This window comes from Diachasmimorpha longicaudata, unplaced genomic scaffold (assembly GCF_034640455.1).
Source record: "Diachasmimorpha longicaudata isolate KC_UGA_2023 unplaced genomic scaffold, iyDiaLong2 ctg00000099.1, whole genome shotgun sequence".
In the NCBI taxonomy this organism is placed as follows: domain Eukaryota; kingdom Metazoa; phylum Arthropoda; class Insecta; order Hymenoptera; family Braconidae; genus Diachasmimorpha; species Diachasmimorpha longicaudata.
The window spans coordinates 4,445-19,280 of record NW_026973919.1 but is presented as its reverse complement, the minus strand read 5'-3'; the positions used below and the strand labels follow the sequence as shown (position 1 = coordinate 19,280).

General features: G+C 42.0%; 1 protein-coding gene and 1 non-coding gene across 2 annotated transcripts; one reads left to right on the top strand and one right to left on the bottom strand.

Moving 5' to 3' along the window:
* Positions 1-2,903: 2,903 nt before the first annotated feature.
* LOC135171763 (uncharacterized) lies at positions 2,904-3,890 on the bottom strand. The gene is made up of 2 exons (XM_064138337.1): positions 3,475-3,890; positions 2,904-3,394 (listed from the first exon to the last, which is right to left on the bottom strand). The coding sequence occupies exons 1-2, from the start codon at positions 3,839-3,841 to the stop codon at positions 3,162-3,164; spliced, it is 600 nt and encodes a 199-aa protein (XP_063994407.1). The 5' UTR covers positions 3,842-3,890; the 3' UTR covers positions 2,904-3,161.
* Positions 3,891-7,059: 3,169 nt separating this feature from the next.
* Trnam-cau (transfer RNA methionine (anticodon CAU)) lies at positions 7,060-7,133 on the top strand. Its single transcript has one exon. It is a non-coding gene; the product is annotated as a tRNA-Met (tRNA).
* Positions 7,134-14,836: the final 7,703 nt, after the last annotated feature.

Here is a 14,836-nt window from a genome sequence, read left to right as displayed (position 1 = left end):
GGTAACCCCCAAGACGCCACCACACACCCAGGAATGGTGGGAGATGGAGGAAATGCTCCGCCAAGCGCGGATCGAAACGGACCGATATCGGACGTATGGGCACCCATCGGTAAGGAGCCCCCCCAGGACGAGGACGTCGGAGACGTCCACATACAAGACCCCGGAGACGTCGACCAGGGAAGACTCGGAGGAGCCCTCCCTTCCCCCCTCGCCAGTTCCCTCCCTGGACATCCCCACCCCTCGCTCACTCTCCCCCATAGAGTATCCCCATTTCCAACCCACCTCGTCAGAAGACGAGGTCGTCCCCGAAAAATCCCCACTCTCCCCCTCACCAACCCCGGAGACCTTGAGCCCATCGCCAACCGGCTCCGATCCCGAAATCCCTGATTTCCCCCTAAGACTGTCGCCCCTCAGACGTCCACCCACCCCACGAATCTCCCTCATGAGCCTCCACACCCCCTCCACTTCCTCACACACCCCCCAAAACCACCCCACCAAACCCATCCCTGCTCTGATGTCCCTTCACATCGCTCGACCCGCAAACCTCCCTCCCAGCTCTGTCCCTTCATCCCCCAAACCCTCTATCAATCGCTCCCACAAACCCTCTCCCAAGCGTTCCCATTACGTAAGGCGAGCCCCTGGATTCCCCCAATTAGTCCCCATCCCCAAACACTCCCCCCTCCTTTTCACCGGTTGCTGGAAGTGCAACGGCGCTCACCAGGCAAGTATCTGCCCCATCGGTGCCCGCCGTTGTTACTTCTGTGGCCGGTGGGGGGAGGATGTTCGCTCCTGCCCCGACTGCAGGCTCCTCCCATAGAAGAAGATCCGGTGGACGACCCCCAAACTTTCTTTTTTTATTTATGTTTTCATTCTCTAATTCTTTTTCATGTACAGTTAGTATAATGTGTATTTTTTCTTTTATAATAAATATCCTGTACAGTCCGTAAATTGTCCGTTATGATTTTTAGTTGACGCTCCCCTCATTGTATTTGTTAGATTAGGATAATTATTGTTAATAAGCGGGAAAGTCACCCGCGGAGAAACCCTGCTGGGTTGAGGGAGAAGCAGGGGTATATTTTAAGTTCCGAAGAATCAATTGTTCTTAAATGTCCTAATCACCTACTAGCCTCTCTTCTAGCTCGCCGTTCCTGGAGTCGACGTTGGAAAAATAAGGTTTGATATCGTTCAACATGGGGTTGTGGAAACCCCATGTATTCTCTACCCCCGGGACAGCTGTGACGAGGCAACATAACCCTAGAGGTTATGTTGATTTTTGCCCTCCGCACGCCCCCTATTTCTTACTAGATTCATACACGCAATACACACCGTTGGAGAGCCCCTTTCCTTAGTTCCTTCCCCTTCCCCCAATCCCCTACTCACCGCGTTCGGACAGCGCGAGAAACACCAGCAAGAAGCACCACTGAAGGATGGGATGACGTAAGCCGTCCCCCTCCTTCCCGCGGTCCCCTACTCACCGCGCTCAGCCACCAACGTGAGAGGATGATGACGTAGCGCGTCCCCCTCCGCCGCAGTCCCCTGTTCACCACGCGCTACAGGACAATGGGCGCACACGCACGTTGCGTAGTGCGTCACCCCGCCACCCCTCAGCCCCCGAAGATGCCCACAAGCATCGATCGGTGGATCAGGGGAAGGCGAAGAACTCACCCCGGAAACGGACGAAATTGGGCCGAGGACCCCCGAATACTTCGGGGAGTTCCTCAAATGGACAATAACTCGTCACTCGTCGTTCAGCCGTTAATCATACAGTACGCCCCATTATTTTTGATATAATAAATCGCGGAACATTGGTGAAGTGACCCAGGACGTCCGAGCTTGAAGAAAGGCTCATCCCGAACCAGGATCAACCTGTTGCCCCTCAGGGAGAGGCTTGAGACCTAGAGGACCCAGAGAAGGAGGACAAAACCCCCAGGAACTCGGAAAATCATCTGCCGAGTGAGTACCCTTTCTTTTCCCCTCATCACCCAGCGGCATCATTCTCCCCAATTACAATTCGCGGAACCCCTCCAACGGTGTAAATCCTTATTATTTCTTTCTAGGGATTATTAATATTCTAATTGTATTATTCGTATTATTATTATTGTTTAATTTATATTGGATCCCTCAATTCTTCCCCTTTTGGTTTCAAAGTAGAGCCACCCCCTTTTTCATTATATAAATTCAAAAGTGGTCCGACAAGCGACCTGCCTGCCCCCCACCCCTGAGATATTCCAAGAAACAGGCATTTTTATAAATATTGTACTATTGAACAAACTATTGTACGATCGCGTCATTAATATTATATTTTTCATTAATTATACTTTGACTCCCAACATTGTAATTCAATTAACTAATATTTCAAATAAATGTATTTTAGATAACAGCCTCTGCCCCGTTTTATTTAATAATTGACCCGCCCTCTAATTTAAATAATAATAAATTAGGGAAAAGGTCACAATATATAGGTATACCTCAGTATAGCGTGGCGGCCCATCCGCACACCGTCCACTCTACTACACAGAATATAGATAGGCATACCTTAGTATAGCCTGGCGAATGCTCGCCACGGCAAGTTTCGCCACGCTAACGATTCAGTTTAGGGGTGCGCCTATAGATGTTTCACATCAAAAATAAATATTCAAAAACTTACCTCGCGGGCTAGGTGCTCCTGGCACGCTCCTGCACATGTCACTTTCACCATGGTTATTTTTAAAAAACAAAAAACACACAAAAAAACACTAAAACTTGAAGATCACTGTGGTCTTCGGGATGTCGGTGGTGAAAGAGGGCGAATAGTGGGACCTCACGGCGGATAACTTTTGCCCCACTATTTCGCCCTCAACCCTCTAAGCTGTAAGTTAGAAGGAGATGAGGGTAAGGATATATGCGGGAAAGACGAGGAAAAAGTCAAAATTGTTCTCTAAACCTTCTAAACAACTAGAAGGAAAGAGACAATAAACGAAAGCCTACAGGATGCCGACGAAGAAGAAGCGAGAGAAATTTCTCCTAGCTTCTACGAGCAAAAAAAAAGGGCTGGGGACAGGAGAGGGAATATTGGGTGTTGCCTAGCAATAAAAAAAAAAGTCAAGACTCACTGGTAATGCAATAAAATTTATGACTTTTATTTCAGCTATTCAAAAAATACAAACATGTTTAATGAATTTTTAGCCCGAACGGTTACTGGGTGATAACAGGGTGAAATCAAGACTCTGGATGACCAATCCTTCATCATCATCATCTCCGCTTTGATCCAATTGCATCGCAATTTGATCAAGCTCTTTTTGGCGCTGCGTTGGAGCCCATCGCCCTTCGTAATCGTCCTCGCGATTCCTTTGTTCTAGATTCGCGCCCAACGCGACTAGAACGGCCTCGATTTCCTCGATAGTTTTTCGCGGTTCTGAAATGAAAAAAAATACAAGATTAGCTTAAATCAATCTAATCTCAAAATTCATATGATTGAGTTGATTGAATATTTACTTTTCGGGGTTGAGGTCGCGAAATTCAATGATCCATGCTGAGCATCTTCACCCTCGCGTTCCAGGATTAAATTGATGACTGATGGAGTGCTGGGAATGATCTCGATCGATGAATCCAATTCCATCATGGGCTCAGGGATGATATCCTTCGATGTGTTGTCCTTGGATCGATTTTTTTCTGATTCGCGAGCTCTAAATTGTCTTTGTTTTTCCTTAGCTAGTTCGCGACGTTTTTCGCGAGCGATAAAGTCGGCCTTCTTTTTTTCCGCGAGTTTTAAACGTTTTTCGCGAGCCTGTATTTTTTCCAGATCCTTTTTCTTATCAATGTAGTCCACTTGATTGAATAAATCAAGATCTTGCTCTAGCATATTAATCCACAACTTTTTTTCTTCTGTGCTCACTTGCACGATTTCACTTGTTTTTTTATTATTGACTTTCAGGATTTTAGAGCCACTTTGAGTGCTACCGGGTGATTTATGGCCCAATCGTCTGGTTGAGTTTTTCTTCTTCTTTTCAACCTTTTGAAGGTCAAAGTCAATATTTATGACAGGACCTGTCTTGGAAATCTCATGTCTTTGGAGTTTAACTTTTTTCACTATTTTTTCAATTGATCTTTTCTCATCACTGTTATATTGCACTACACGATCACTAATTATCTTAATTCCATTTTTATTCGCGTTGTTTCCACAATATTCAGATTTTTTAGGTTTAAAAGTTCCAGGCTGATAACCTGATTGATAGCTGGATTTTGGAGATGAGTTCACTTGACTTGATGTCATTTTGACGTAAAAAACGCAAATGCAGTAAAATGATCTCACTGGGGTCCTTGATGCATCACTAGTTTAGAGGAGGGGCTAAGTTTTCCACACTTTTTTGAAGATTTGCCCTTGGTGGGGGGTCCTTTGCATACCTGATGGGGAAGGATGGCCCAGTTTTCCTTTTTTTTAGCCCCCCACTTGTTTTGCATTTGTTGGCTATTGAAAGGAAAGGTCAATGATTGGTCCCTTTCCTTTCTTGTAGACCAATGTCTCCTCCCCCGCAGGGAGATAATATTCTTCCTCACACGCCCTAAAAAAGTAGTACCAATAGAGTTTTTCCCCCACTCCTGCTTTGCATAATCTTGTGTGTTCTATGCAGTCGAAAAAACCATTTGACTTCGACATTTTATATAATAATACATCACTATTATGCACAATTGCTTTAGTAACCACAGCCAAAGTTTTTGCATTTTTCGCATATTTCCTATCATTTAATAAATTCGCGATTGCAATGCTTCTCAAGGATGGAGGATTATATCTCATTTGAAAATTCGATTCGATTTCTTTATTAGATTCTGCAGGTTCTTCATTGTAACACACTTTAAATGTCGTACACATGTTTATGCTCTCATCTTGAGAGTGTAATTTATCCCTGCGATATCTGATATGGATTTTATTCCATGTCTCACCGAGGAATTTATATTTACATACGCAAGAAGGATCAACAAGGAAATTTTCCACTTCACATTCCAATCCTGACCCTATCGCGATTTTCCGCGCTTTTGCTGGAATGCACATGTCATCACTGTCTAGGTAATCATCATCGGTATATTTATCAACACATACGCGTACTCTTTTCTGGCGAAATTGAGGCTTTTGTCGTCCCTCATACGATTTGCGACCCGCGAGATATTTTTTAAGGGACTCTAAAGCATAACTTTCAAAGTTTTTAGACATTTTTACTATTGCAATGCCTTTTAACGAATGACAACAAACGCGTCACTCGATTTAACAAAAAAAATCGGTATAGGAAGGTTCCATGGTACGAGTGGGGGTACCGCACAACATACAAAAACCGCGAAAGTGGGGCGCATGTGTGACGCCGCCGCCGCAGAACTCCCTGCGGTGGGGGATAATGTGTGACGGTTATAGGTCTGTCATGCGTATAGTGGGGGATTCTGTCCCCTCCACTCTCATACTTAGCGCTATAAAACGCGGGTGCTCGCGGTGGATTTGATTCAGTCGTCCTGATTTCATCCATTCATTTTTTCAACATGGAAAGTACCCAACAAAAGGGATTCAGTGATGCTGAACAGCATGTGGAGACAAAACAAATTCGTGTCGGCTTAAAAGTTACGTGTTTCGGTCAATTCGTCCCGGTTGTGCAATTTATGGGCGTACGCCCGAAACGCGCCATATTGTCAATGACACGAGAAGAATGGACCCTTTTTTTCAACGATTTGGATGCTGTAACCGATTACTTTGACCCTGAGAAGTTCCACCCAAAGATCAACCACAATCTACCTGCAAAGGAATTTGGGGCCATAAACGTGAAATTCCACCGCAGTTTTGAAAATCCCTGCGTGACCTTTGTTCGCAATGATGATGCAAATCAGACTCCCATAATGATGATGGGGCAGAGCATCATTACATTGAAAAACAAGGCTGCATGGATTAATCAGTGGCTGGATTTCTTGGAGACATTGCCTCTCAAGGAATATAAGGAATCGCTTGTACAATCAATTAAAGGAATTGCTATGAATTATATGGAATACAATAGAATGCCTGCCACGGAGGATCTTCATCATCGCATACGCGTAAATTTCGAGGAAATTTATCTCATGGCTCGCGATGATCTCCGACGTACAATACCCCACGAAAATCTGGGATATTTGTACCAATTATTTGGAGAATTATTCCATAATTGTTTTAGTTATTTAGATAAATTCGCGGGAGGGGCTTACAGAATGCCCTCATATTGAAAAAACCATACACATATGATTTTATGTAAATGATTTGTAAAATGGAACCTACGATTTTATGAAATATAAAAAAAAAAGATAAAATTTAAACCCTATGTTGAATTATTTATGAAAAAACCCTCAACATCTTTTCAGGTATAAAAAAAGACGGAAGGCAAAAAAAAAAAAAAGCTATTGACTTTTAGATAAAAAACTTTTGAAAGGAAAAAACATGCAATAAAAAGAAAGAGAAAACATAGTCAAAAAAAAAAAGGAGACATCGTTGAGAATTTTTCCAACGGTCTTCCATAGAAAGGGAAAATTTATTACCCTAAAAAACCTGTAAAAAAAAGCATACATTTACTGCGCCATTCATGCCAGGGCATTGCGCAATCCTCCATCTAAAAAAAATAATGGGCCAGTTTCCCTTAACACGTGAACGACATTCCATTGCATAACAATGGAATGCATTCAGGCGTTTTGGGACCTGCCCGCATTCCTTCGCCACCCACCCACCACCCACTTCCTGTCGAACAATGACATTTTTTGGGGACCCTCACCCCAGGGGGTCCACAGCGCGGCGACGTCCTCCTCAAAGGACAATGGGGAAAACGTGTTCGGACACGTCTGGAAAAAGGGGGGAAGGGGGGCGATTCCTGGAAGAAAATTCGCCAATCGTGCCCACTTACTACTTGCAGTGTTTAGTATAACTGAGTGATAGTTTTATGGCATGCATGCCTTTTTTGGGGCTTTTGTGTGAGGTCCAGTGGAGACAGTGTGCGGATCGCTTAACAATGGCAAGAAATGGTTGGCATTGGACGGCGGTGCTCCATATAGGCAAGACAAGTGAATGGAAGAAATGGCTAGGTGCCGGATAGCTCAGTTGGGAGAGCACCCGATGCATAATCGGAAGGTCCCGGGTTCAAACCCCGGTCTGGACTATCCATTTTTTCAGTAATTTTTCTTGCAAAAATCATATGGAGAATTATCCTGTTCCCCTTCCTACCTCATCCAAAATCCTATCCAACGATTTCCTTTGACGTCACAAGAAATGTGGAACGCTATATAAACTTCCCGTCTTGTTGATAAACAAGAAGGACGGGAAGTCCGCGTCCTTCATTCGGCAATCATTTTTATCAACAAGACGGGAAGTTTATATCGCGTTCCACATTTCTTGTGTGGGAAATTGTAAGGAATTCTGAAGGAATCCCTTTGAAATCCGGATAACTACTATTTTTGTGAGTCAGCAGAGAGACCGACCCAGTCAGAGTTAGGAGAAATTAGAGAAAAAGATCTAATTAATTATTTTTTGGGGATCTGATGTTAATATTCGTTATCTATGTTTCGCGCCTTGAGTTTAATTAAGTTTTGAAAGCCAACAGAGTTATTAGTTTATATTAAGATTAAGTTTTGAGTTTTTGAGAGTTAGAGGAGTCCATAGAATTAAGAATTTATGTTTATTAGATTTTGCGGATATTTGACGCGTCTCGCGGTTTTACAATTTTGGCCGAATTAGGTTATTGGGTTCAGGGAAAATTATTGCCTTATTAGGCCAAAATATTATCGAGCTACGTGATTTATTTGATTTGAAACCCTTTCTTGTCTTCGCAGAAACGTGTAGGTGCAGTTGAAACACTGCCGCTCAAATAAGTGGATTTACGGGGTAGGATGAGGTTGTTTTAAGTTTTAGGGTGGTAGATCACGCGAACAATTACGACCATTGCTCTCGCGTGAATTGCCGATGGTCGATTTACGTTTAAGTTATAGTTAATATTAGGGCGATCGAAATAATATAGAAATCGCGAAAATATTATTTTGTTTTTGAATATTTATTTACGTTTCTCCTAACCCCGGACAATTCGAACATTCGCGCCGAAACCTGTAATTACCGGCCGTAGGCCAACCGTCGCCTAGCAACAGTCTCTGCGCAGGCCTCGACGAGAAAACCACGTGTTGCTGCTGTGTGAAGTGAAGTACGTGTTAGATTAGTCAATATTGTTAATTAGTTGAATAGTTGCGATCCAACCATCATCAAGAGGATATCGGATCACCAGGGCAGACCATTGAGGACCCATCAAAACCGAATCTACCCTCTGTTCGAAATACAGCGGATACTGTCTCCGCGTGTTTGTACGCCACAACCGTGAGTTTTTGTTCATTGTTTAATAATGATTATTAAAATTTAGAATAGTTCATCCTGGATTGTCATCTCAGGGTAATATTTAACGTTTCGTTTAATTTAGTGAGATTTTGCTCTGTGCGGTAGACCCTAAATGACGCCAAAATCATGTATTTACGCCTGTTACGTTTTTACGCTTTTCTTATTGCTTGGGAATTATTAACCCCCTATGCCCTGTCAGGGTTGTGTAATACTCATGACTTTGGGGATATTTGGTGAATTTGTGTTGAGAATTCCCGTATTGATGAAATATTTTGCGCTAGTCGCCTATATATTTGGTTTTGGGTTTACTGCCTTCTCGAATTTTCGAGTTTTTGTACCTTTGTGCCTTTGGGTCTATTTATATTCCAAAATGAAGTTTATTACGGATTATTCGTGTATTCCAAATAAATTGGAATTATCTGCAAAACCGTTGCCTTTACGTGTATTCCTATGGGGTATTGGGTTTGCGTTTATCGCTTACGGGTTTATTCTATTTTGTGCCTTAGGCCATTCCGATTACTCTTCGCTAACAAAAAGTGTCAAACGATTCGTCGTCTTCCGTACGAATTTAAGTTCGTCCACGTTACGCGCCTCCGCGAGAATTTCCTCCGTATTTTCTCTCGCCAAGGCCGCGCCTCCGTATAGTGTATATGCCGCGTCCGTCGTTCTAGCTGTTATGTGTTATGCTCTCGGAGCCCGTATGTTTTATAAATTATGTTGCGTTAGGATTTTTCGTTATTAATTGGCTTTATGACGCCTCGGAATTTGTAGTTCGAATTTCTTTAATGTATCAAGTATCAGTAATGAGTTTGAAATTATAGACTGTTAGGTTATTTTCGGGTAAATTAATATTGTTTAGCTCGACATTAAGATCGTTATATTTTCTTTTGTTCTATTTGGTTTTGATGAATTTAATAGATTAGGTTAGATAGATTAAAGAATTTGGGACTCTCTCGCTGCGTACGATACGCCGGATTCCCTAACATAAATTGATTAATGAGTAATTTATAAAACCTCTCTCTCTCTCTCACAAAATTATTGGGATTATATTTGCGTATTATTAAGATTTGGAATATTGTAGAAAATTGTATTTTGAGTTATCATTGTCGGAAATTGAAGAATATATAGTTCCGTAAAGAAAAATTGAGAATGTGTTGGGTTTTGAATTTAGCGAGTTAATAGCCCTGTGACCAGAATACCCCGAACCACCCCTGTCGACGCAACCTACATCCTGAGCAGCGTGAGCAATTACCACCTTTCCCTTGACCATTTAGTTTAAGTTTATTCCATTTACGTTTTAGTTAGAGTTTTAGTCCGTCGTCGTAAGTTATCCGCTTCGGTTAGGTTTTCGGTTTGTTGTTTTCCGTCGAGACAAAAAACAACTGGCACCCTTCAGAGCATCACGAGAAAAGGGCGGGTTAACTGGTGAGGTTCTAGATGAGAAAAATCTACCACGTTCCACAATAGATGATTTGTTCTAGTGCAGCGAAGAGGGGGGAACTGGAGATGAGAATGAGTGAAATTTGGAAGAGTGGACACTTAGTTCGTTTTGGGTTTTTGGAGAGAACACTTATTTTAATCGCGGTATATTTTTACCTTTTAATGAACATTATTGTACCAAGTTGATATCATATTATAATTATAGTTCTTTTTGAAATAGACTTTTTTACATTTATTTCTTGCCCACCACATTGATCCTACATTAAGTTTATACTCCACGGAAGGATCGTAATATAAAAGGAGGAGGGGCATCACGGAGTGCACCAGTTGTTCATGTGTGATGGCAACGAGAAGTCTTTCTGAAAGCGGCTCTGTTCGCAAGTCGCTTGGAGAAAAAAATTATCCCACGCACAGCCTTATTCCACGCTCTCATCCACGCACCACCCAGGCTACGACGAGTAATCATACAACACGCTAATCAAGATTTAATTCGCCTCATTGGCGAGTGTGCCTCAAATTTCTTACACGGAAATATTCCTTTGAAAAGTTGTGAGAAATCAAAACTGTGCAAACATAAAAAACTATTGAGAAAACTCGCCGATGAAAAACTAAGTTTAAGTATCAAGAAAAAAATCATTAATCAGAAAGGCGGTTCAATTTTTCCGATGCTATTGGGTCCTCTGATAAGCACCCTTATCTCACCTATCGTATAAGGATAGAACATGCACGTAAAATGATTCTTGCACCAGAGGACAGTGTGCAGCGTCTAAAAAAAATTCTTCGCATGTTGATGCTCACCATGTGTTAACTGAATTGGCTGAAGAAATTCAGCCATCAGCTCAAACTCCAGGCACTGTTACAAGTAGATTAGATACTCAGCTATTAGGAATTTTGAATTCGAAAAGCCCTAGAGACGATCATAAAAAATGGAAGTTGTATAACGACGTTTTAAGGCGATATTTGTTTTATACAGAACAGAGTAAAACGCCGGTGGTAGAAACGGAACCCCCGTCGAAACTGAAACCACTGAACGATACAACCCAAAAGCTATTGTTGTTACTGTACCTAAAGTATATCAGCGAAAAGCTGCTGGTATACTGGAATACATTGACGCCGTTGATACTGCTAACAGACTCAAATGGAATTCAAAAGGACAAGTGGCTTTGGATGGACAAACATTTCTTGGTGTTAATATTGTGGATCTCATACAAGATGTTCTCAGAGTACGGAGAACATATTCAGCGAAAAGATGGGAACATTTTGCAGTTTATCTCCAAAGTCTGAACACCCCTCGGGAGTTTCTGGGTACTCCCAAGTTTCATCAGCCTCCACCAGCATTGCCAGACATTAGGCATCGGAAAAAACCTGAAATTTCAGAGGACGAGAGTTCTGTAGACGAAGGTAGAAGAAGGAAAAGCTATACATCACGCACTATTCCTGTACATCGCCCCCTTAAAAACCCGAAAGAAACACGGCTAAGTCCTTCCTACACCCCGAAAACCGACAAAGTTACATCATGGCTTCCGTTTGGAACAATGAAATACTCTCGAGGACATATTTTAACCTTCCAGAGCCTGAGGCATACACAGGGGCTCAAAATATTTTGTCAAAACATAAGAAAGAAATACCTGAAAGTGAAATAAATAATTGGCTTAAGGCTCAGAACACTTATACACTGTATAGACCCATTAAGCGTAAATTTCGGCGTCTTCATTATCCAGTTACCAACATTGATGATATGTGGGAGGCTGACCTAGTTGAATGAAGATCATTAAAAACATATAATGATGGGATTTCATATTTACTTGTAGTTATTGATGTCTTGAGTAATTTTGCCTGGGTAGAGCCATTGAAAGACAAATCAGCATCACAGGTTCTTGAAGCTTTCAAGCATATGCTGGATACGAATGGGGGACGCGTTCCTATTTCTATACAAACGGAGAAGAGAAAATAATTTATGCCCAGCAGTGTCCAAAAATTTTTTCTGATGAGAACATAAAATTTCGTGTTGCACGTAATCCCGACATAAAAACTGCAGTTGTGGAACGCTTCAATCGGACATTGAAGGATCGTATGTGACGTTACTTTACACATAGTCGAACATATGAAACTACAAATGTAGTGCAACAAATTGTCGAGTCTTACATCAACGCGCGACATTCTTCAATAAAGATGGCGCCTGCAGCTGTGACTATGGATAATGCACCATACGTATGACGTGATATACAAAGTCGATTCAAGACGGAGACACCACGTGAAGAATCCTTTAAATATAAATTTGGCGACTATGTGCGCATCAGTCGAACGAAAGGCATCTTTGAGAAAGGATATAAGACTAATTGGAGTAAAGAAATATTCAAAATAACGAAAGCCGTTTTCAAGCAATCATTGCCCATATACGAGTTGATGGATTTTGCTGACGAACCAATTAAGAGATTTTTCAACGAACGAGAATTAGTGTTTGTCAATAAACCAACGGGCAAGGACGCGTTCATAGTCGAACGTGTCATACGCTCTAAGGGAAAAGGAAAAAATGAGCAGATTCTTGTTCATTGGGAAGGATATCCTAATAAGTTTGATTCTTGGATACCTGCCGTAGAACTCCATGCAATTGGGAAAAATGAAGAGAAATGAATTTTATATGGTGCTCCCCAGCAACAGCAGCATGAGCCATCATCCTATTAATACAGCATCGAAATTCACAACCTTGCTTCCAAAACAAGTTGAACTGGAAGGAGAACGGGTAGTGGGTCTGAGTGAAATACAATTTCCTTGCAATTTTTTACATATATGTGATCGAAAAGATGCTTTAATCAATTTCATTGCTAATTCAAACCCCAATAAGTGCAGGACAAATGCACTACAAACATTTTTTCTACCTACTGCAGTTTTCAAAGATGTCACAGATTTAGTGGGGTTCTTGAATAACTTTCCACCTTTGAGTACTCATATCCGATGTGAATATTTGTTTCAACAAGGCTTTGTGAAAATTGTAAAACACTGCAACTCCAGAAACTGCGGTAGCCCAGTTCATGCATTAGACTTTTCCGATAAAGTAGCCGATATGTTGGGATTTGAGAGACGTGTACACAGCTTCACAAACGCCAGGCCCTATTGTCAAGGATCTTTATCAGCAAGTTTGGCCAGAGGTTTGCCTGGGAATTTGTTCATCTACAGCGATCTTTGTGTACCCTACGTAACAGGTGACGTGCAGTCATCTCTGTTACGAGTGGTACCATTCAGTGCTTCTACGTATACCTATGGGACCATGCACTGCACTACGTTTTCGACTCCTCATTATATTCCCTTGATGAGGTATTCATTTCGCACAATTGAAATAGATATAAGATGCAATCAGGGTGAGTGAATGAGGGTGGGTGAATGAGCCCCTATATTGCATATTACGCAAACCAAGCTGGTGGAGGAACAGTGGATAGATATACTGATTTTGGAAGGGTATTCGTTGGAAGTCCTTATCAACGAGGCCATGGAATTGGTGCTTTCCTTGGAGGTGCTTTTCGGCGGATTCTAACCCATCTGGAAAGCGCAGCCCGAGCTGTCAGTAAAGAAGCTCTCAATGCGGGTATTAATGTTGTTGGGGATATAGTGACAAATGGCAAGCCTTTAGAGGTGGCGCTGGAAGACCGATTAGCCGAGTCTGGATGGGAATTGAAAAGGAGGGCCCAGGACAAAGTTGGGTCCATGATGCGTGGTTCAGGATATGAGAGGCAGCGTAAACGTGTCGCCTCTCATAAGCGCATTGGCCATGGATCTGCCAAGACATCCAAAACTCGGAAGAATAAAAAGAAGAGAGCCGTTGCCAACAAAAAAAGCAAGAAAGTGAAAAAAGTAACGAGGCATAAATCAAAGCGGATGACTCGTGATTTGTACGATATTTTCAACTAATAATCATGTCGTTTCGACATTCGCACTCTTCTGAGTGGTTGAGGTCGGAGCTGGACCTATTTACCGTACCACCTACCCAAACAAGTATTGAAAATTCTCAATTTGTTTATTACAATCCTGGATCTACGCTCTCGGACGATGCCCCAACTGAATTCATACCAGGCCATGGAGAAGAATATATTGATTTGGCACATACCATGATGAAAGTTCGCGCCAGAGTCCTGCGGTCCGATGGCTCTGCTGCTCTAGACGACTCTGTTGGTTCTGTGAATAATTTTTTACATTCAATGTTTAACCAAGTGGATGTATATTTCAACCAAAAGGTTGTTATGCCTCCAAATAATCTTTACGCCTATAGAGAATACATTGAAACATTACTGAACTATGGAACAGATGTGTAATGGAACCGAGCAGTTGGGTTCGAGTTTCGGGATTAACACACGCGGATAAAGAATAGGAACGAATATCTCCAATCAATTAACTACTTTCATTCGTTATTTCCCAGGATTATTAATAATTAAAGACTCGCTCTGAGACAGAAAGTATCAGGCGAGCACAAATACAAAAGAGGTAACTTTTAATGAAAAGAATTCGGATCACTGGCCCAGAGAATACGAGTTTACGTGTAGTTTTTGTGTCGTATTACACCGTGCACGGTGACGCGCTGGAGGCCAATTTGGAGGCGTAAAGCGCTGACGCTGCGCCCCAGTTATCTACATAAGTTGAATATACGTGGATTTATCAACATATATTCATCGTCTTTCATTTTTCTTTCTTCATATGTTTTGAATTCCAAATAATACGTGCCACTTTCGTGTCCTCGTATTCTCCGTATTATATAAGTGAAATGTCACGGCATTTCGCGGCATTTCAGATGCAGAGTCCTCACATTTTGAAATGTCTCCTTGGGCTACGGCGAGCTATGGTACAATGGATTCTACTGCTGTAGTGGTGCGATTGCGAGATACACCAATGGGCTAGCAGCACGTAAGACCTTTACTAAAGGTGGAAAAACATTTGATCTACCAGGACATTTACATTTTGACGTGTTCAATCAAAATAAGTTTTTGATGAATGGCGTAGAGATACGTGTACGTCTGATCCGTGCAAAGGATGACTATTGCCTTATGGACGATA